Consider the following 23,082-nt stretch of genomic DNA (forward strand, 5'->3'; position numbering starts at 1 on the left):
CCTCTTCACTATAAATAGCCTCTGAAAATTATAAACTAGGCAGCAAGTACAGTTATCAGTCATCAGGTCCTTGAAGAAAAACTTGTCTTGACTTTGAAATCCTGCTCCTTGTCTTTCAATAATTCTATCATGTGAATTTTTACGCAGTGAGGCATATTTCAAGTCTACTACAAGTGTGTTTGTTTTACCCGGAGAAATTTGATCTTCCTTCTGATGAAAGATGTCAGTTAAGTCATTACACAATTTAGTCAGAGGAAATCAGTAAGCCAGGTGTTAATTGATTCAGGTCACTTTAAGTGAACTCTTTCATACATAGATGCAGTCTAGAATATGTTATATAAAGGTGAAGAAAGTTATACAATGGTCTTAACAGTTTTGACCTTTTTCATGTTATGAGATGGAGTAAAACAGAGACTGATGGTCTAGCGTGGACAAGCCAGGCAGACACTTGCCACTTCTTTGGGGCATGTGAATAGATTCTGATCGAACCGGACATTTTATTTATGTATTTTCACTGTGCTGGGTCTTCGTTGCTGCACACGGGCTTCCTCTCGTTGTGGCGATGGGGGGCCACTCTCGAGTTGCTGAGAGGGCTTCTCCTTGCGGTGGCCTCTTGTTGCAGAGCTCGGGCCCTGGGTGCGCGGGCTCTGGAGCACAGGCTCAGTGGTGGTCGCGCACAGGTTTAGTTGCCCCTCAGCATGTGGACTCTTCCCAGACCAGGGATCGAGCCTGTGTCCCCTGCATTGGCAGGTGAATTCTTTATCACTGGACCACCAAGGAAGTCCTGGACATTTGAAAGTTCAGTGAAATATATACATTTTTTTCAGTCATAGTATCTGAATAATAGGATTAGTGTTGAGAGGATTATTATTTTATAACTGGAGTATAGTTGATTTACAGTGTTGTATTAGATTCAAGTATACAGCAAAGTGGTTCAGCTCAGAGGGCATGAAGGAGGGCATGATTCTTTTCCCTTACAGTTTGTTACATGATACTGAGCAGAGTTCCCTGTGCTATAGAGTAGGTCCTTGCTGGTTATCTGTTTCATATATACTAGTATATATATGCTAATCCCAAACTCCTCATTTATCCCTCCCAGAGGGTTACTTTTAATACGATTTTTATAAGATCTGTTACATTCCTAAATGATATTTTAAAATTCCATATGGAGGGTAGACTTCCCCCCCCCCAATTTTATCAGAGTCTTCCAACACTATTTTATTACTTTATTAAAACCACTTACTCTATGCCAGGAATACTTCAAAGCACTTTGCAAAGGTTAATTCATTTAAAGCTCATATAGTAGCCCAGTAAGGTAGATACTGTTATTCCCATACTATTATGAGGAAACTGAGGCCCTGAGGGACAGTAATTTGTACCCAGGCCACACTTTTGTTAAGTGGCAGAGCTGGACTAAAGGGCTCCAGAGTCTTTGCTCTTTGCCACTACATCCTCTTTAAGGTTAGGGGCCACATATGCTAAAATGTGGGCAAAACTAACATTCCAAGAAGTTTAAAATAATTTATAAAATAACTTAACATCTGATTTTACAAGTTCATAGGTATTTTCTTGCTTGAGACTAGACAGGAAATGTATGAATATGTTAATTTTATATTCTTTTTATATTTGATTTACGGAGAAACCCATGGTTGTAATATTCTATTTCACTTTTTTTACTTACCTTCCCAAAGAGCTTGTTTTATTATGACTTCTCCAAAGACCTGAAACACCCACTGGGAAAGACTATTATTAGCAGAGCTACAAGGTCAAACAGAAAGAAGTTCCTGCTATACCTTAAAGTCTGAAAAAATACTGATCATACATTAGAACCACTGAAGAGAGACTCCATAAAATAATCCTTTTTTGTCATAGTTTTTTATCAAGTATTGGGCTTCCCTGGTGGCTCAGACTGTAAAGAATCACCTGCAGTGCAGGAGACCCAGGTTCGATCCCTGGGTCGGGAAGATCCCCTGGAGAATGGAATGGCTACCTGCTCCAGTATTCTTGCCTGGAGAATTCCATGGACAGAGGAGCCTGGCGGGCTATGGTCCATGGGGTCGCAAAGAGTCGGACATGACTGAGCGACTAACATTATCAAGTATCAGGTGAACTTTCACTGATTTTTTTTTCATTGACTTGAAACATTCAGAGTGCCCGTCACACACAAGACCCCTTGTTAGGTGTTGTGATATAAAGAAGAACAAGACATGGACTAAACCCATCACCTCATGGGAGGACCAGAAGGTCAGAACTATCAGCCTGTGGCAGGATGGGAGCAGGAGGGGACTTACATGAAGCTGGCTTGGCCTTCAGTTGATAATTGTTGAAAATGGGTGGGGGCATGGGAGTTCATCACATCTCCTCCACTTCTCTATGTTTGAAATTTTCCATAAAAAATTAAGTATACCTGGCAAACAAAAGTGCTCAGAGATACCAGAATCCAAAGGATGAGGAGATTAATATTGATTGGGGATGGGGGGTGGTTTGCTGGGAGAACTGTATGGAGGAGGCGGGCACTGGTATAAGACAGGAAGAATCCATACATTCTAAGCATGGGGGACCCTGCATCCAGGGGTCAGCACCTCAAGGACAAAGATCTGGGGGCTGAGGAGGAACAGAGGCTGCAGAGAAAAACGGGGCCAGAGCCGCTCCTTCACTCAGAGCACTCCTCTGCTGCAGCTACACCACTTCTTTCTCTTCTGTGGCTGATCAGTTCCAGGCTTGTGCAGCTCAAATGGAAGATCTAGGGGCGATGCCAGTGGAGTCAGGAAACTGCTCGCCCCGCAGATTAATGCATTCAATTTGCGGTTGCAGTTTCTTGTTTCTTTCTGGCTATGCGTGGTCTTTGCTGCTGCGTAGGCTTTCCTCTGCTTGTGGAGAGCAGGGGCCGCTCTTCATTGCGGTGCACGGGCTTCTCCTCGCAGTGAGTCCTCTTGTTGCAGAGCGTGGGCTCTGGGCGCGTGGGCTCAGCAGTTGGAGCCCGTGGGCTGGGGGAGCACAGGGTCAGTAGTTGTGACGCGCTGGCTTAGATGTCCTGCGGCACGTGGGATCTTCCAGGACCAGGAATTAAACCCATGTCCCCTGCAATGGCAGGTGGGTTCTTAAACACTGGACCACTAGGGAAGTCCAATTTTGTGCTTATTGTGGAAAAGCAGCAGAACTTTGTATAGTCAGACGAAAATTTGTGTCTTAGCCATTGGATTGCTAGGGATCTTTATACAGTAAAATCCCACTGACCCCTGTGTAATAAACATATTGTTTAAAACATGTCATCAGCACTCACCCCCACAGAGAACACGTTGACCGTCCACGTGGTTCAAGGGCACCGGGGACGCTGGTATGGGCTCCATCTGCACTTGATGTGCGTCAGTAACGTACACAGGCTTGAGCAGCAATTTTTTGTTTGTTTTGGGGTTTTTTTTCTTGGCCATGCTGTGTAGCATGCGGAATCTAAATTTCCTGACCAGGGATCAAACCCTCACCTCCTGCACTGGGAGCACAGAGTCCTAACCACTCGACACCCAGGGAAATCCCAGCAGTTTTGTTTTTAATAATTTCATTTATTTATTTTTGGGCGTGTGCGTCGTCGTTGCTGCAAGGGCTTTTCTCCAGTTGTGGCGAGCGGGGGCTCCTCACTGTGCTGGCTTCTCTTGTTGCCGAGCACAGGCTGTAGGGCAAGCAGGCTTCCGCAGTTGGGGCACATGGGCTCAGGAACTGCGGGTCCCAGGCTCCACGGCACAGGCTTAATAGTTGTGGCGCACACAGGCTTCGTTGTTCCAAGGCCATGTGGGATCTTCTCGGATCAGGAACCGAACCTGTGTCTCCTGGACTGGCAGGCAGATTCTTTACCACCGAGTCACCAGGGAAGCCCAGCAATTTTGTTTTTAAAATAAATATTTAGGGTTAAGCCCTCATGAAAAACAGGTTAGTTCCCTTTTAAGTTACAAAGCAATAGGCATAATACTTGAAACGTGTAAATCAAAATATCTGACTCTCTAAAATTCCATGTTTTCAGAGTGTTTTGCCAACAACATGCTGACCCTCAAAATGGTAAGTATCTAAAATTCAGTGTTGGTGGGTTTAAAAAAGGTAAACATTTAGGTAAGACATGGAATAATCTGACTTACTGGCCTCAGTAAGTTAAAATACAAGTTTTTGAGTTAAAATGTTAAATACTTTTAAAATTAAGTTGTTGGTCCCTGTGTGGTGTGCAGACATAATGGACGGAATTTCTCTTTGTGACTAGATCTGCCGTCGGTGAAGCCTTTGTCTGGGGTCTTCCATTCTCACTACAGTGAGCAGACCAAACCAAGACATGGTAAAAAGCTGTGACTTTTGCGACTATTCTTCTTCTAAAATGAGTTATCAATTTTCAGTAGATAAAACTGACAAAGTGCTGTATATTCCCTGAATGCAATTTTCCTAAGAATGCATGATTAGCATTTCTGTTCTGAGGACAGTTGGGTCCTGGCTGCCCAGAGTTATGTAGCCTTTGTGTACTGTTGGGATGGCCGTCTTGCCAACACTTGATCTGGAATGTTCTCTGTGCATGGAAGTCAGCCCTCTCGGGTAAAGGCTTAGTTCCCTGTCCTGCCAGCTGCATTGTGCAGTGTTAAACAGTGCTTTTTAAACCAAAGAGTTACCCTCATTCTTCAGCCATTTTCAGCCTTTCAACTTATCAGATTTACCATAAAAAATATTGCTGTCAATCAATGTTTATTGACAGGAGAAGATGACCATAATATGTTTCAAAAAGCAAACTGTAAAACCGTTTATAATGAACCCTTTCCCTGGATGAAGCCATTTTTTTTTTTTTAATTCTTCCAAAAGTGTTCTGTGTATACAAACATATCTACTACTGTACTTCGCTTTTTTCACTTAGCGTATCTTAGAGATTCTTCCCTGTCAGTGGCTGTAAGTAGATCTTACCTCATTTTTTAAAAAAGCCTTCATAGTCTTCCACTGTATCTTCCTCAGCTGTGTAGCCGAACCAGTTGTTTCAGCTTTTTCTGTCACGTTAAATACTGTAGTTAACATTCTTCTACACTCAGCCTTGTGCCTGTATGTAACAGTACTATTCGACTTCCTCTAAGTAGATAGCTGGGTCAAAGCGTATGGACAGTGAAACTCTGGGTTAACTGTTGGCTAGTTATCTTCTAGAGGCCACACCAGCAGTACACACAATGACCCAAATCCTTGCAGACTTTATATATTAAACATCTTCATCTTAATCTGACCAGTGAAAAATTGTTTTCCTCTGCATATCTTTACTTTGGGTGACATTGAGTGTATTTCCCTATCTTTTGATCAGGTACATCTGTTGTCCTGTGACCCAATTTGTTTTTCTGTTTAATGAACCCTTTTCTCCAGAGCTCCCCATTTGCCCATTTTTCTACCTAAGCTGCCTTTTTCATATTGATTTATACGGTCTTTTTATATTTTAAAATTTGGCCTTTTGTCATTTGTTTCAGAAACATTTAGTCTTAGGTCTGACACATCTAAGTTTGACTTTGTGCACTTTATGCAGTCAAGCATTAGTCTTCCTTTACGAATTCCAGTGTCTACATAATTTGTATTTTTCAGCCAACTTTTCAGGAGTGAAAAGAAAAAGAGGAAAGAGGAAATGTCTCTCAACAGGCAATCATGTACAGGTAATTTGACTTCATTTTATTACAGCTTTAATTTTCTCCATACAGTCTTTTTTTTAAACCATTCTGAATTTTCGGTGACACAATGATAGATGATAAGATGAATATGAAAGAGAAGTTGGATGTGTCTTGGGTGTCCAAGCACATAACCTCCAGGAGGTGACCATCCCGTGGCTCCTGTACATGCCCTGGTACCAAATCAGTGAGAGGATCTGAGCCCACGTGGTATTTATCGTCCAAAAACAGGCTCAGGTACAGTGGAACATCCTTACCTAGCCAAGTATTTCCCATCTACAGGATCCATTGTTGCCCTAGTACGTGACTCATAATTTTCTGGATTCCTGTTATGTGTAAAGCATATGAAAATGTTTTGGGGATTTCACTAGTTCATATAAGCTAAATTAATATGAGCCAGCAGCCTTTGCCTCTCACCCTTTATACAAGAGGGGCTTGTTCCATCTCTTAAGGTTTTGTTAAGACGACACAAAAATACATTTGATGTTTATGCCTACAGACATGACTTTCAACATAGGCATATCACTGAATTTGACAAAATTTTTCATTTTATGCAATACAGTAAGTCCCCTACATATGAACCTTCAAGTTGCAACCTTTCAGAGATGCGAACGTGTGTTGGCACGTCCAGGCACATAGGTTGGTTTGCTTGCCCGGCGCACAGTCGCCTGTGTGCGCCCCCTACAGGCGGTGGTTCGTTGTGCGCCTTACAGCCCTGCAGAGACTGCAGTAGCGCAGTATCTTTATTTCAAGCACAGGACCCGAACACAGAACGGCTCACGAAGGCCGCCGCAGCCGTTCAGAACGCAGTCCCGTGCTGCCCCGTCACCTGTGATGAGAGAAAGAGAGCTCCTATCCAGACAACACTGGATCGCTTCTTCAAGAGGGTAGATAGAATTGAATCCGGCAAGGAACCAGAACCTGTGCCATCAGCCTCAGGCGTGAGTGAAGCTGCAGCTTGCCGTCCGTCTCCTGCTGCTGCCGACCCTTCAGCTCTAGACCATCTCCCACCTCCTCTCCCTCCTCCCGTCACTAGCTCTTCCTGCCTTTCACTCAGAGCCGGCTGTTATACTGTACCACTGTACTTTCCAAGGTCCTGTACTGTAACCCTAAAGGTGTTTTCTGGTGTGTTATGTATTATTTTTGTGAAAAGCACTATACACCCATTATAGTACTGCATAGCTGATTGTGTTAGTTGGGCACCTGGGCTAACTGTTGGAATCACAAACAAACTGGACTTAGGAACGCGCTCTCGGACTGGAACTTGTTCATATGTAGAGGACTTACTGTATTAAATGTCAACAGTAAAAAATCAGTGTAAGGTAATCTTGATTCTTCTCTCCTAGCCACCTCAGAGAATGGCACTGAAGAAGGAAAAGGGCGGCAGACACACAGGTTCGCTCTAAGTTTTGTCAGTAACAAATATGACTCACCGTACTTATTACCATGGATTTTAGAGTTGGTATCCCACTTTATTCTTCTGGACTTGTGGTAGTGAACTGTGAGAGTAGAAATCTTCTGTCATGACTATCCACTCCATCAAAATCTCAACAGATCAAGGTCACAGGGTGGGATGGTCCACTGCTCTTCAGTATTAGGAAAGGATACAGTTCTTGATCTCCTGGAGAAGGGAAAGGCTGCCCACTCCAGTGTCCAGTTAAGGAAATAGATGTTACATAATGATAAACAGTCAATTGTGACAGAAAAAAAATGAGGGAGACTGTTATCTCAAAAATTTGAAGCTAAAATTTTAGAAAATTCTATTTACATCGTTATTCTAAGCAGAGAAGTTGTTTTCCCTTTTTATAACATTTCATTGTTTCAGCTTGGAACAAAAAAGAGGTATGGTGAAATTAATAGAAAAGATAAAGGCGCTGTGCTTAGGCACTCAGTCGTGTCTGTCTCTTTGTAACCCCATGGACTGTAGCCCTCCAGGCTCCTCTGTCCATGGGATTCTCCAGGCGAGAATACTGGAGTGAGTTGCCATGCCCTTCTGCAGGGGATTTTCCCAACCCAGGGATCGAACCCAGGTCTCTCACATTGCAGGCGGATTCTTTACCAGTTGAGCTACCAGGGAAGCCCAAAAGTGCTGTGTGTGTATTATCTAATAATGCTCATCCACCATTAGGGAAAGCCTGAAGAAGTGAGTGTATGTAGGATGGCTGCCCTGAGACGTACCATGTCCTTCTAAAATTCTTTTCTTATTCTTAGATGCAATTGTGAAAGCTGCTTTTCTCAAGAAATGTAAAGAAGCAGGGCTTCTTGACGCTTTATTTGAAGAAATATTAGACAAACTTCATTTGATTCAGGAAAGACTCATGGATGAGACCACTGCAGAATCAGGTACTGAAATAACAAAATTTCTACATGTAGAGATGTCTCACAGACCTACATCGTGAACAAAACAAACACCACCCTAAAGTACACATTTTCTTTCTATGCTGTTTTTCTTTTCCTTCTTTCTCATTCTTTAATAAAGTTTATTGATCCAGATCTCTCTCTATAAGTCAACAGGATATAAGTAATTCACAAACTCATTAATGTAGTAAAAGAAAAAAAAAATAGCCTGATGCCCTGGAAGTTTTAATGTTTTTTTCCCAGAGGTTCATAATTGAGTGACCAGCAAGAGCTCAGAACTAGATTCACTCACACACCTGCCCCCGCCCCCCAACTGAGCATGTTTACTACTAAGATCTGAGAATGGCATTCATTAACTTAGTTTTGATTTGACTCAGATTCTGTTCATTAAAAAGCTAGTTGCCTTTTTTTTTAAACTATAAAACATAGAAGAAAGAAATTTTAACATTTTTGTTGATTTTTGTTTAAAAAGATGCCTTTCAGAAACAGCTCTTTTGGCAGCTTGAGTTCCATCTGTATACGCAGGTATATAGTCACGTACCCTTCTTATAAGCTGTGTTAGGAGTTTAAAAGCTTTATTATAAATAAAGCTGAAACTTAAATAACAGGTTTGTACTTTACAGGCCCACTTATACCTGGAATTTTTTCAGTAAATACTACACAATAAAATACTACCCAGTCTGTGGATGCAAAACCACGGATCGAGGAACCGCATATTTGGGGGGCTGGCTATAAAGTTTAGCCTGGATTTTTGACGGCACAGGAGGTCAGCAGCATAGCTGTCTTAAAAGGAAAAGCCTGACAGTCTGTATTTTATGAAACAATGTAAAATATATGATTATTTGAAAGGGATTTTTTTTCTATTGGACAAAACCAAAAAGTGAAGTTCTAAGCAAACATTTGCCAAAGATCACTCATTACATTCTTTTGTTTGTTTATTCTTGTCTCTGGATCAAGCACATGTGAACTTGAGCATGCCCCTCAGGACCACCTGAGGGGCTTGTTAATACAGTGGCCCCTTTGCAGGAGGGGCCAGGGACCTTTTTGATCCAGTAAAGATGCTAGGAAGTTACATTTCCAGCAAGTTCCCTGGGGAGGCTGGTGCTACTGCAGGCTACAGGGGTGCCCGCTGTGTGTGGCTCCTTATTAGGGGTTAGACTTTGTGAGGTGTTTCTGCCTATATAAAACCGAAAATGTTTTTCTCCCTCTAGACTATGAAGAAATCGGGACTTCACTTTTTGACTGTAGATTGTTTGAAGACACGCTTGTAAACTTTCAAGCAGGTATGTGAGTTATGACTGAGCAGCAAAGTCCATAAATACTTCCATATTGAAATGATAAACACTAGTCAGGTGGTGAAAGTCCTATTTTAGAAGAATGTTCAATTCAGTTTCATTCAATTAAAAAGCCCATTACAAACATGAGCCCTCACACCCAGAAGAACGAACACAGATATACATAGAGACACACGTGCACACAGAAATACTGCACATGATGGAAACAGCAGTTATCTGTAAGTGGCTGGATTATAGCAGCTTCTTTTGTCTTAGTGCTCATTGTATTTTCCACATTTAATACAGACAAATAATTTTCTAATCAGAAAAAAACTCATTTAAAAAAGTAGAAACAACAAAAAAATTGACTGCAAAATTGAAGTATTTGGGCACCATGTTTGAACATCAGCAGGAATGGGTGAGGCTGTGATAAATCACGATGCCACTGTCTCCCTCTCACTTGGTGTGATGTGCATAAATTTCAATTCTGCCGACATTAATCTTCAGGTCTAATGGGGGAGAGGGAAAGTTGTCATTGATTCTAAAGTTCATCATCAAAAAAGAACTGCCAAGAAATTTTTGAAAAAGAAAACCTGCTAGAAACAGAGACATAATTTTTCTATAAAACATTGAGCAGTGGTCCTTTCACCACTGTTTCAGATGCCTTTGAAAGAGGCTAAGTTTCCACACTGATGGGTCTTACTGACTTCTCCACCAAGGCTGCCACACACGGCTGGCCAGGCTGTGCCCTGCACATCCCAGGCAGGAGCGGAGGGCACAGGGTTTGGGGCAAAGGGCTCCCCCTGAAGTTGAAAACAAACCGTGGCCTACACTCTGTTCTTTTCCGGAGATGTATTTGTCTTTCTGGCAAATGTATTAAGAAAATACTTTCCCTGTAAAGAAAATATTAGTTCATATTCTTCTCTCAGTATGCACAGGCCTTTCTCATTTTTGTTTTCATAATACACATTTCTGTTTGAATTTTGTGTTACCTTTATAATCGGCAGGAAAATGTTGTTTTTAATTTACCAACAATAGTTTGTGTTTTGCTTTGTTTTTTACCAGTCTCTTGAGAGTGTCTGCATACTTCTAATGGGAGTACCTTTTTTTTTTTAAAGCACCCACTTTATTTTGTATTTTGACTTTCATGTGTGTGTATTTTTCTTTCATATAAAAGTGACATGTTTGGAACATGTCAGTACCTAGGTGAGTCAGTTGGGAATACATTACAGTATATTGTTTGTGGGGTGTGAGCACCAGGAAGAGACACTGTTAGAAGGAGACACTATTTGGAATTGCATGAGAACCAACGTAGAAGATTTAACTTCTGATACTCCCAAGTGATAACTCGTGCTTAATTCAGCCCTTCCAATGTTCCAGAAAGTTAACTACAGATATACAGATACTCTAAGAAAAGATTATGTATGTATATATTTTAATATTCTTCCATTTTCAGGTGTTTTAAAAATGACATTGCCGTTGAGTAATATTATAAATTCATAAAGCCTAACTAAAGTAGCTTCTAAGTTGCCACAATAAAAGCACTCTTATTTCTAAATAAAGCCAGAAGCTTTTATGTAACATTAAAACTAGGATGCGTTTGTCTGAAAGATTTGCCTTACCCTTGGTAGCCTAACCACATCCTCTCCCAATAAATGGATAATGTGCAGCATGAAGGTTATACAGTCGCTGCTTTCAAGTCCTCAAAGATACACAGAAGCTACCTTTTCTAACTGTATACAAAATTTTAAAGATTTATGGACCCACCTTAAGTGTGATACATACTAGAATTCGATCCTGAACTAGAAGAGGAAGCAAAGGCATGAAAGCTCACAAGACCCTGGATCCTTTTCATTTGGGGCACAGTGCTGTGTCCTAAGCACTTTCTAAAGAAGCTAGAAATAGTACATTATGTACAGAACTACTGAATAACCTGAAATAACTTCCTTCTAACAGCAGTAGAGAATCAAATTCATGAATCTGAAGAGAGGCGACGGCAGCTGAAGGAAGAGATTGAGCTACTTCAGGACTTAAAACAAAGCTTGTGCTCTGGGCTTCAGTCAAGTTCCACTTCAGATTCCTCTCTGTCTTCCTAAGAAGGACCATTTCCTGAGCCAGGAATCGAGCAGTCGCAAGCAGCGTGAAAGCTGGAGACCGGCCTGCGAAAGCCACACACCTTCAGCACCAGGCCCCTGGGGTGCTCTGCTCCTTGCCCACTCTCACCTGTTCTTGCTGATGGGCATCTGATGCCTGGTTACTGCCTCCCCTCCCGTCATCTCACTTCTACCTCTCTCCCACTAGTAAAGTATTCCTCAGAGTCTACTTGAGTAAATTAGACCATGCTTCCCATGGCTCTTAAAAATCCTTTAGTGGCCTCTTCCCCTCCCCCACTCCAGTGAGCTAAGTGGACGCCAGGTGCTCCCGCCCCAGGGCCTTTGCACATTCTGCTGTGTGGTCTTCACCGAGATCGTCCTTCCTCCTCACGGCGTGAGCCACTGTGTTGCACATCAAACCACTGGAGTATAAGCAGCCTGTGGGCAGAAACTCCCTCTCCTGTGTTTTTCTCCCTGTCACGTTTCTAGCAGCTAGCATGCTCAGTAAACGTTAAATGCATAAACTGTTTTTATCTTTTGAGACTAGTTCCAGCCCATAATGCCTCTTTGATATAATAAATTTTAGTATTATACATTACCAAACCTCTCTGCTTTTGAAATTTCTATTCATCCAGTCACCACATGGGTACAGTATCGTCAAAATAAACATTTAAAACTGGCCCCTTTGGAGGTTTTTCTCAACCTAGCAATATACAGTTCAGATGTTAGGTCCTATTCATGTCTGACCTCTGAAAACTTCACTTTCATGTTTCTACCTTTTTACCACACTATCTGATCCACAGTAGTGCTACATTTCAGCATGAGTTTGATCTGAGTCCCCAACACAGTATCTGGCACATAATACACTCAAAAATTATCTGTTGAAGAATATGGTGTAAATGAAGAACATGTCCATCCCTGCTGTAATGGCAACCCCAGCCCAAGTCACTAATAACTGGGGGCAAAATCTCTGGTTTTCAAATTTGGCTACACATCAGAATCATCTGAGGACAAACTACAGAAGCCAAAAAAATCACCTCATCTCACAGGCATACCAAAGTTACAACTTGCTTCCCAGGTGGTACAGTGGTAAAGAATCTGCCTGCCAGTGCTGGAGAAACAAGAGATGTGGGTTCGATCCCTGGATTGGGAAGAACCCCTGGAGAAGGAAATGGCAATCTACTCCACTATTCTTGCCTGGGAAATTCCATGGACAGAGGGATCCTGGAGGGTACAGTCCATGGGGTCACAAAGAATGGGACATGACTGAGCATGTGTGCCCATGCACACAACACACACAGAAGTACTATGGATCAAAGGGACAGAACACATGAACACACACACACACACACACACACACACACAACCCTATTGTGGATCAAAGAGACTGAACACATGAACACACACACACACACACAACCCTACTGTGGATCAAAGAGACTGAACACATGCACGCACACACACACACACACACACAACTCTACTGTGGATCAAAGAGACTGAACACATGCACGCACACACACACACACACAACTCTACTGTGGATCAAAGAGACTGAACACATGCACGCACACACACACACACACACAACCCTACTGGGGATCAAAGAGACCGACGGAGGGAACACACACACACACAACCCTACTGGGGATCAAAGAGACCAAAGGTACCTCACAGTCTTTTCTACAACTAAAGATAAAAAGAAAGAAGCATAACCAGACGTGTTGTGGTGCAAAAGCACAATATAGTCAAGACCCATACTTGGGGGTGAGTGACCCACAGATAGAATTAAAACTGCAGAGAGGTTCTCCCCAAGGAACAATGGGTCTGAGCCTCACATCAGCGTCCCCAAACCAAAGGGTCTTGTGCCAGGAAGAATGGCCTCCAGAACATTTGGCTTTGAAGGTCAGTGGGGCTTACCTTTGGGAGTCCCAGAGGGCAGGAGGAAATAGAGACTTCACTCTTAAAGGGTGCACACAGAAACGCATGCTCCAGGGCACAAGCATTAATTTGAAAAGAGCCTGGGACAGACCTACCTGCTGATCATGGAGCGGCTCCCCGAGAGCTGGGAGGCACCTGGAGCTCACCTGGGAACATAGAGACCGCCCGTTTCTGGGAGCTCACTCTACCACGTGGACACCGGTGGTAGACCAGTGGCAAACACTATTCTGGAATCCTCCCTCTAGCTTTAGCCTCAGGATGAACTGTGTCCCTGCTCATTAGCCTATAAGTACCAGTACTGGGAGACCTTGGGCTTCCCAGGTGTCGTAGTGGTGAAGAATCCACCTGCCAATGCAGGAGATGTGGGTTCAATCCCTGGGTTGAGAGGATCCCCTGGAGGAGGGCATGGCAACCCACACCAGTATTCTTGCCTGGAGAATTCCATGGACAGAAGAGCCTGGCAGGCTACAAGTCCATGGAGTTGCAAGAGTTGGACACAACTTAGTGACTAAACAGCAGCAGCAGCTGGTATACCTCAGGCAGAACAACTGGGGTGGGGACAGAGCCCCACACACCAGCAGACCTGCCGCCTTAAGACCCCCGAGCCCAGAGCCACCCCTGGACACAGCCCTGCCCGCCAGAGGGCCAGGCCCCAGTGCAGAGACAGTAGACCTGACTGTCCTGGGACCCGGCTCTGTCCACCAGTGGGCAGACATCAGCCCCAGACTCTCTGGAGCCCCAGTCCACTCACCAGTGAGCCTGCTCCAGCCTGGGGACCAGCCTCACCCGCCTCAGGACAACCACAGCCCGCCCCCAGGCAGGCCAGTACCAGTCCCAGGACCAGCTGGGCCCAAGCCCAGCCCACCAGGAGATAAACCCAATTTCAAGACACCCTTGACCCAGGACTTCCAAGGTGGTCCAGTGGCTAAGACTCCGCACTCCCAATACAGGGGGCCTGGATTCAATCCCTGGTCAGAGAAGTAGAGTCTGCATGGTGCAATTAAGAGTTCTCATGCCACAACTAAGATCCTTCATGCCGCAACTAAGATCCAGCACAGCTTAAAAAAAAAAAAAAATACCCCAGACCCTGTAGCCAGCTGTATGAGAAATTGACCATACCCACCAGGGGTATGACACCAGTTCTGGGACCCCAGGGCCCTGAAGCGAGACCCCAGGACCTGGCTTCAGCCACCAGGGGGCAGGAACCAGCTCCAGAATCTCCTGGACCCAATTCCTGGTTCCAATGAGCCAGCACCAGCCCCTGGGCAAGCCTCGCAGGATTTCACAGCCTAGTGATCCACCTGCCAACCAGTGGTCAGCTGCCTCTGTACAAAGCAGGGCCTGGCAACCCATCAGACCAAGAGGCCAGCCACACCTTCCAAACTGCCCACAGCGGTCAGCCTGCCACAGCAGAAAGATCCACACAGTCCACAGAGACGGGCACCCCTAGAGCATACAGCTCTGGTGAAGAGGGAGGGGTGTACTGCTGGGACACAGAAGACACCTCCTACTAAAGGCCACTTCTCCAAAGTCAGGAAACATTACCAACCTCCCCAACACACAGAAATAAACACAGTAAGTTAAATAAAATGAGGTGACAGAGAAACACTTCATCCCAGATGAAAGATACAATCCTAGAGCTAAGCAGAGGCAGAGTTCCAAGTCATGATCATAAGGATGACTTACACTTGAAGTTGCTCAGTCGTGTCTGCCTCTTTGCAACCCCATAGACTGTAGCCTACCGTGCTCCTCCGTCCATGGGAGTTTTCCAGGTGAGAGTACTGGAGTGGGTTGCCATTTCCTTCTCCAGAGGATCTTCCCGACCCAGGGATGGAACCTGAATCTCCCACACTGGAGGCAGACGCTCTACCGTCTGAGCCACCAGGGAAGTCATTAAGATGACTAAACAACTGAGAATAAGAATGAATGAACAGAGTGAGAAATTAGAAGTTCTAAAAAAAGAGTTAGAAAACAAAGAACCACCAAACAGGTGAAGAATACAATAACTGAAATGAAAAACACACTAGAAGCAATCAAGGGCAGACTAAAATGATACAGATGGACAGGTCCATGAGCTGGAAGATGGAGTGGTGGGGATCACTGATGCGGAACAGAAAAGAAGAAGAGAAAGAGGGCAGTTGAAGAGATCACTGAGACAGTAAAAATCACGCCAACATTCATATTATAGAGAATCCAGAAGGAGGAGAGAGGGAGGGCCTGAGGATACATCTGAAGACACAGAAGCTAAAGACTTACCTAACCTGGGAAAGAAAACAGTCACCCAAGTCCAGGAAGCAGAGTCCCAAACAGGATCAACCCAAAGAGGACCACACCAAGACATATTGTAATTACAATGGCAAAAACAAAATAAAGAGAGAATATTAAAAAGCAACAAGTTACTTAGAAGGAAACTCCCATAAGGATATCAGCTGACTTTTCAGCAGAAACTCCGCAGACCAGAAGGGAGGAGCATGACAGTATTTAAAGTGATGAGAGGGGAAAAGCTACAACCAAGACGACTCCACCAGACATGGCTCTCATTCAGATCTGATGAAAATCAAAAGTTTCACAGACTAGCAAAAGCTAAAAATGTTCAGTGCCACCAAACCAACTTTACGACAAATGTTAGAGGAAACTTCACTGGAAAAGAAAAGGCCACACAACTAGAAACATGAAAATTATAAAAGGAAAAAACTCACTGGTAAAGGCAAACATACAGCAAAGACAGTAAATCATTCATGAACAAAGTTAGTAGGAAGGATAAAAGACAAAAAGTGAAAGCGTTAGTGCTTAGTTGCTCAGTCCTGTCTGACTCTTTGTAATCACATGGACTGTAGCCCGCCAAGCTCCTCTGTCCTTGGGATTCTCCAGGCAAGAATACTGGAGTGGGTTGCCATTCCCTTCTCCAGAAAAGACAGAAGTAAGAGTAAAATCATTTATGCCTACAAAAAGAAGTTAAGGGATAGACAAGACAAACAGATTTAAAATATATGTCACAAACAGTCATCATGAGGGAAGGAGCATATGATTGTAGTGCTATTAAAATGCATTTGAAATTAAGAGATCAACAATTTAAAATAATCACATATACATATACACAGACTGCTATACAAAAACCTCATGGTAACCAAAAACCAAAAAAGCTGTAACAGAGAAAGGAATGCAAACATAAACTAAAAATAGTCATCAAATCACAAGGGAAAGAGAACAAAAGGAAAAAAAAACAAAAAGAAATATAAAAACAGTCTACAAACAGAACTACAAAACAATTAATGAATGGCAATAACTGCAGACATATCAATAATTACAAATGTAAATGGATTAAATGCTCTCATCAAAAGACAAAGACTCGCTGAATGGATACAAAAACATGCTTCCTACAAGAGAGTCACTTCAGATCTAAAGACACATGCAGACAAAGTTAAAAGAAGGAGAGGCATTCCATGCAAGTGGAAATCAAAAGAAAACAATACTGCACCAGACAAAATAGATTTTAAAACAAAGATTGTTAAAGAGGTAAAGAAGGACATTACATAACAATCAAGGGATCAAAGAAGATATAACAATTGAAATATATAGATATCCAACATGGGACCACCTAAATTTATAAAGCAAATATTAACAGACAGAAAAGGAAAAATTGACAGCAACGCATTAATAGTAGAGAACTTTAACAGCCCAATTACATCAATGGACAGATTATCCAGACAGAAAATCTGTAAGGAAACACTGATCTTAAATGACACATTAACCATCTACAGAACAAAAAGACAACCTACTGAATGGAAGAAAATATTTGCAAATGATATGAGTGATAAAGGGTTAATATCCAAAACATGTAAATGGCTCATATAATCCAACATCAAAAAAAAACCCCAACTTGATTAAAAAATAGAAGACCAAAAGGGACATTTCCTTACAAAGAACATAGAGATAGATGGCCAACAGGCACATGGAAAGATGCTCAACACTGCTAAATCCTCAGGGAAATGCAAAAAGTATCATGAGGTATCACCTCACACCTGTGGGGATGGCTATCCTCAAAAAGACCATAAATAGGGGAGTTCCCTGGTGATCCAGTGGTTAGGATTTGGCACTTTCACTGCCATGGCCTGGGTTCAATCCCCTGATATTCACAGCAGCATTATTTACAATAGCCACGGTATGGAAGAAACCTAAGTGTCCATCAAAAGATGAATGGATGAAGAAGATGTGGGTGTGGGGGGGGGGCTGTGTGTGTGTGAACTAGTCAGCCATCAAAAAGAATGAAATTCTGACATTTTCCAACAACATGGATGGACTTGGAGGGTATTATGCTACGTGAAATAAGAGAAAAAGACAGATACTGTATGTTTTCACTTACATGTGGAACCTAAAAATTAAAACAAACTAGTGAATATAACAGAAAAGAAACAGACTCACAAGTACAGAGAACAAACTAGAGGTGACCAGTGGGGCGAGGGAAGGGGCTGGAGGCAACACAGGGTTAGGAGATTACGAGCTACAAACTATTACATTTATAATTAATAAGCTATTAGGATACACTGCACCACAATATAGCCAAGATTTTATAATAACTATAAATGGAGTATAAGCTATAAGAATGTTGAATCAATATGTTGTATACCTAAAACTAATATTATAAATCAACTGTACCTCAATAAAAAAGCCAAGACTCCATCTTAGACCTGCTGAAGAAAGATTTCCCCCGGTCTAGATGATGCTGTAACTTCAGCTTGCCTCCCTGATGTTACATCCTATAGCAAAGTTTATCTGAGTTAACAGTTCTCAAGTCATGACGTTTATTTCTAAAAAATCCTCTGGCCTCCACCTTCCTTTCAGATTTCACTGGTCATTCACAGTGGTAACTCAGCACAACAGAGCCACAAGAATTAGGCAGCCATCAGGTGGCAAATGTTGGACAAGTGAAAACAGAACCTGGGTTTGTACTTATGCAGAGTCACTTACTGCTGAAAAAATTATTTAATCTGAGCCTAATTCTGCCTACTTTATGGTACAAAAATGTGGGCATTAAAAAAGAAAACACAGGGGCCTTCTCTGGTAGTACAGCGGATAAGAATCTGCCTGCCTGCCAGTTCAGGGGACACAGGTTCGATCCCTGGCCAGGGAAGGTTCCACACACCGGACTAAGCCAGTGTGTTGCAACTACTGAGCCCGCACGCCTGGAGTCCATGCTCTGTAACGAGACGCCATCGCGATGAGAAGTCCTTGCAACTGCAACCAAGAATAACAGCTCCCACTCGCCGCAACTAGAGAAAGCCCACGAACAGCAACGAAGACTCGGCACAGCCAGAAAACAAAAACAAAATATTTGTGAAGCACAGGGCACAGTGCCTGGCATCGTGGGAAATAACTGTTTTCATCCACATCACACACACACACACACCACACGTGTCCACACGCCCTCCCCTTGCCAACACTGCTGCCTGAGGAGCCCTGGGTTATTTTCTCCACTCTGACCAAACAAGCTTGCTCACAGTAAAGTTATGGGAGGCGTGTTAGCTCCCACCTCTAAGCCGTTGCTTGGGCCACTCACCTGTTTTGGAAATGAGCTAAAAGGACACTTTGTGTGTCCCCCCCGCTGCAGAAACAGGGCCTTCAGAATGACTACTTCTCATACTAACCCAATTGGGTTTCTTCTCAATGTCTTACGAAAAGCTGTTTAGAAATGTTACGGTGTTTACTCCTAAACCTCGCTCCTCTCTCTTAACAATTTTTACATTCCTTGAGGAGAGGGACTATGTCTCACCCCTCATTTATTAGTCCTCCAAAGGATGCGGATATATTAATATTCTTCTGCTGTGATGGCTCAACTGTAGTGTCTTTCAGCAGGAATAAAACTAGAGTCTATTTTCTGGGGTTGGGGGATAGCTGAGAAACAGCAAGCTCATGGTGAAGTGAATGTGAAAGTCGCTCAGTTGTGTCCGACTCTTTGCGACCCCATGGACTGTAGCCCGACCAGGTTCCTCTGTCCACGGGGATTTTCCAGACAAGAATACTGGAGTGGGTTGCCATTTCCTTCTCCAAGGGATCTTCTGACCCAGGGATAGAACCTGGGTCTCCTGCACTGCAGGCAGACACTTTACCCTTTGAGCCACCAGGGAAATGTTCATGGTGGTACCTTTTAGCCTAATATCCAAGAATCAGAGTACTGCTTTTTTTTTTTTTTATTGCAAAATACACATTACCATATTAACCATGGTTAAGTTCAGTAGCATTAAGTCCATTCACATTGTTGGGTACCATCTGTGCACAGGACATTTTTTATCTTACAAAACGGAAACTCTGAACCTATTACATAAAAACCCCTTGGACCCTTTCCCCCAGCCCCTGGCAACAACCATCTACCTTGACTGCTCGAGGGATCTCATGTAAGTGGGATCATACAGGGCTTGTCATTTTGTGACTGGCTTATTTCACTGAGCGTAACACCCTCAAAGTTCATCCAAGTGGTAACATGTGTCAGGATTTCTTTCCTTTTTAAGGCTGCATGTTACTGATTTTTGAGAGGGAAAAGATAACTCTAGATGCCCATTTTAACAGATTGCTTTATTTATTAACATGTCATTCTAAACACTGCATAAATACAACTTGTATAACTAGAGTATCAAATGTTGTTCCAGTAAGAAGTTCAAGAGTACATTTTAGGGCTATTTTAAGAAATACGAATACTTCGGCTTTCATAATTATGTCAGATGAAGAAAACAACTCAGAATAGTTTTCGTCTCCTGCTGTGATTAACAAAACCAGGTAGAAAAATAAGAGAGCATATTTAAAAAAAAAAAAACCACATACACACAAGTACTTTCTGAAGGACTTTTTCCTGTTCTCTTCACTGAATACATACTCATACAAATAACTCAGTAATCTGAGAAGTGGTTCTTCACCTATTAGGAACTCAGCAAATATTTGTTGAATGAATGAACTATCTACGGAAATGGATATACTACATTAATTTGTGCTTTTGTTAAAGTATTTTTTTTTCAAGTAAGAGCAATAGTAAACACACTGAAGTTCTTGTTTTGCCCGGATCATAAGCCTATGACAGTGATTGTTACAAATACTACCCATCATAGCTAATAAATTAATGTACATTTCTCAACCTAGTAAGAAAATTCTATCATACTGCAGTAATAATCCTAATGTAGTAACTCACTGGGCTCCAATCGCTTGCAACACGGTCAAGAAAAGGGGGCTGGGATTTCTGGGCTTGTGTTCATTGCCCCCATCAATGAATTTCCATCTTTGGGCCCTTCCCGGCCAACACACACAAAGAAACTTTGCTAAAAACAGTAGCTGCAGCATCTCTCCACCCTCTTGTTCCTTTGAGTCTGAAAATGTATCTAGTCTCAATTCAGATGGGAGACCTTCCAAACAGGAAACAGTTCACCAAGGGAGCTTCCACAGAGAGAAATGAGTCTGCTGGCCAGAGAGAAGAACAAAGCCTTGTTCTCAAAGCAAGCTCAACAGACACACATGAAGCAAGCTTAAAAGACACACATTGAACACTCTTACTCCCAAAGCCCCATTTCATAACCAGACCACCCACCCTATAATTTAGATCCTTCTTCAAAGTTAAGTTGTGCTAAATATTATACCTAACACAACCAAAAGGAAAGTCAAATGTGAAAGCTGGTGAAATTTCAAATAAGCAAAATGTATGATGGTATTTGGCACAGATAAAAACCAATAAAAACAAACTCTGTTAAGTCCTGTAAGAAACTTGGGTTTAAGAACTACTTATTTGAGTCAGACATAGCAAATCAGATGATTCAGCAACCATGATTTAGGAAGCAAGAGAATGCTGAACATATCACTATTATCCTCTTACATGATTAGCATTTATAGGGGAAAAGGTGGGAGCATTGAAATTTGGGTTCTCAAATTTAACCTTAATAAAACACTGTTAGATAGAAGTGGAGACTCTGATTTATAAAAAATTCACCTTCACCCAAGTGAAGTTTCTTCCATTATTAATTTTTCATAGATAGTTCTACATTACTACTCTTTAATGTACTTAAGTCTTAAGAGAAACCCTGACTAACCGAGAAATTCATCTTTGCATAATTATCATTTCAATAGGTTTATATTAAACTGAATATCATTTTGAAGTTAAAAAAAGTTATCAATGATGCAAAAACACAAACAAAACCTCAAACAATCTTAACTATCCCTTCAAAGTGAAGCTATAGACCTAGCAACTAACGCAGCTCTTCAGCCAAGTCCAAAGTCAGCACCTTTCATTCTGGGGGGATGTGGGGGGCCCTCTAGGCCTCTCACAATTCGTGCACTATCCTAACTCCTGGGATCAAAAGGGCTGCTGATACTGAGTCAGGAGAGTTGCCACAAATGTCCGCTTTCCAACTTTAGAAGTTCCTCTAATCAAAAACAAACAAAAACAAAAAATCAACCAACCAGCAAAACTTTCACCCCTTTACAATGTCCCAGCCGAATGTTATGGTCACATTTAAAATACACACATCTGCAAATAGCTTAAAATGGATTCAGGAAGAGCCGTGCACTCTTCACATATCCTTACACAGAGAACTGTATCCCCATGTGAGCAAGATATGTGATGGGTTTTTTTTTTTTTTTACCTGCAGAATTACATCCCCCATAGAGCGCAAACGACACGCCTTCACCAGCCCCAGAGCACTCACACAAAACCCAGCAGTCTTGGGCTTCAGTTCTTAAAGGCTCCACATTTACTGGCTTTAGCAATGAATTCCTTTAGCAGAGGGCCATCCATTTGCCAAAATGCTGCAGTCTGTGTGACTTCTGTCAAATGATTGATGCAAAACTTAAAGCAGAATTCTTCTAAATCCTGGACACACACAACAAAAATAAAAACAAGAAGAGGCCTTTTTTTAATTAACTTTGATTGAATTACTTCTCTCCAGATCCCTCACCCCAAAGCTCTCACCCTCCCCTAGAAGAGATCTGAGGCCAGAAACCTCAAACTAGGCAAACACGTGACCACAGGTACAAGGCAGAAAAAATACAAACTATTTTTTCATCACACAGTAAAAGCAATGGTTCCCTTACTCAGGTCTAACTCTTTAAAACACTCACACAGAGCTGTGGGATGTCGGGGGTGGGGGGCAGTTTCTTCACAATTATCACATAATCCAGTCACTCAAAAGACAAGGTTTCAAAAAGCTGAAAGCAACTTAAGTCCATATCATATGTTTTACTACATTCAGGCATCAGAAAAAAGCATTAAGATGTGGGTCATTTGATTCAAGGGAAGAAAAGACTTTAAGAAACAGAAAAGTGATGAAGAGAAATGGTCAACCTAAAGTGACACATTAAAAATAAAAATTCTAGAAAACAATTTTTAAAAATTTTAAATAAACATTCCAAAGACCTTAAAATCACTTTCATGCTCTCCTATATAAAAATGTCTTCATTTTTAAATCACAAGGAGTAATCCAGTATAATTTCCACCACATTAATCTCTCAGATAGTCAATCAGAGGAGAATAGTCACCAGCTACCAACATTCACAGGCGAAGTCTCATACACAAGTGGCAAACCAAGAGTTTAAGAACCTATTTTTGCCTGTGCTAAGACATGCTTTCATCCCCAGCAAAATGCTACTGTGACCTCTGTTCCTTCAAATGTTGGAACAAACATTTATTAAATCAGTTAGGTAACCTGGAATGTACACAAAGGTGAAGTCTAACAGCTCGGTTTCTATAACCTGGCCAGCAATGCTAAAGGTCAATATTCA

The 23,082-nt window shown here is 42.3% G+C and overlaps 2 protein-coding genes across 7 annotated transcripts in view; one reads left to right on the top strand and one right to left on the bottom strand.

Moving 5' to 3' along the window:
• LOC122686822 (PHD finger protein 11) overlaps positions 1-11,986 on the top strand; it is an 80,669-nt gene extending 68,683 nt beyond the window's left edge. For 2 of the 3 annotated variants that reach the window (XM_043892125.1, XM_043892122.1), the window contains 7 exons: positions 4,016-4,050; positions 5,584-5,651; positions 6,422-6,604; positions 7,010-7,058; positions 7,875-8,006; positions 9,233-9,304; positions 11,252-11,986. In XM_043892125.1, the coding sequence (XP_043748060.1) occupies positions 4,016-4,050; positions 5,584-5,651; positions 6,422-6,604; positions 7,010-7,058; positions 7,875-8,006; positions 9,233-9,304; positions 11,252-11,391 (679 nt within the window). In that variant the 3' untranslated portion in view covers positions 11,392-11,986. The remainder of the gene's footprint in view (positions 1-4,015; positions 4,051-5,583; positions 5,652-6,421; positions 6,605-7,009; positions 7,059-7,874; positions 8,007-9,232; positions 9,305-11,251) is intronic. The other variant, XM_043892124.1, reaches the window with a different exon arrangement.
• Positions 11,987-19,878: 7,892 nt separating this feature from the next.
• Positions 19,879-23,082, bottom strand: part of RCBTB1 (RCC1 and BTB domain containing protein 1) — a 51,824-nt gene continuing 48,620 nt past the window's right edge. For 3 of the 4 annotated variants that reach the window (XM_043892135.1, XM_043892131.1, XM_043892132.1), the window contains exon 13: positions 19,879-22,174. In XM_043892135.1, coding sequence (XP_043748070.1) covers positions 22,034-22,174 — 141 coding nt within the window. In that variant the 3' untranslated portion in view covers positions 19,879-22,033. The remainder of the gene's footprint in view (positions 22,175-23,082) is intronic. The other variant, XM_043892134.1, reaches the window with a different exon arrangement.

The sequence above is a fragment of the Cervus elaphus genome, chromosome 30 (assembly GCF_910594005.1).
Source record: "Cervus elaphus chromosome 30, mCerEla1.1, whole genome shotgun sequence".
Lineage (NCBI taxonomy): Eukaryota > Metazoa > Chordata > Mammalia > Artiodactyla > Cervidae > Cervus > Cervus elaphus.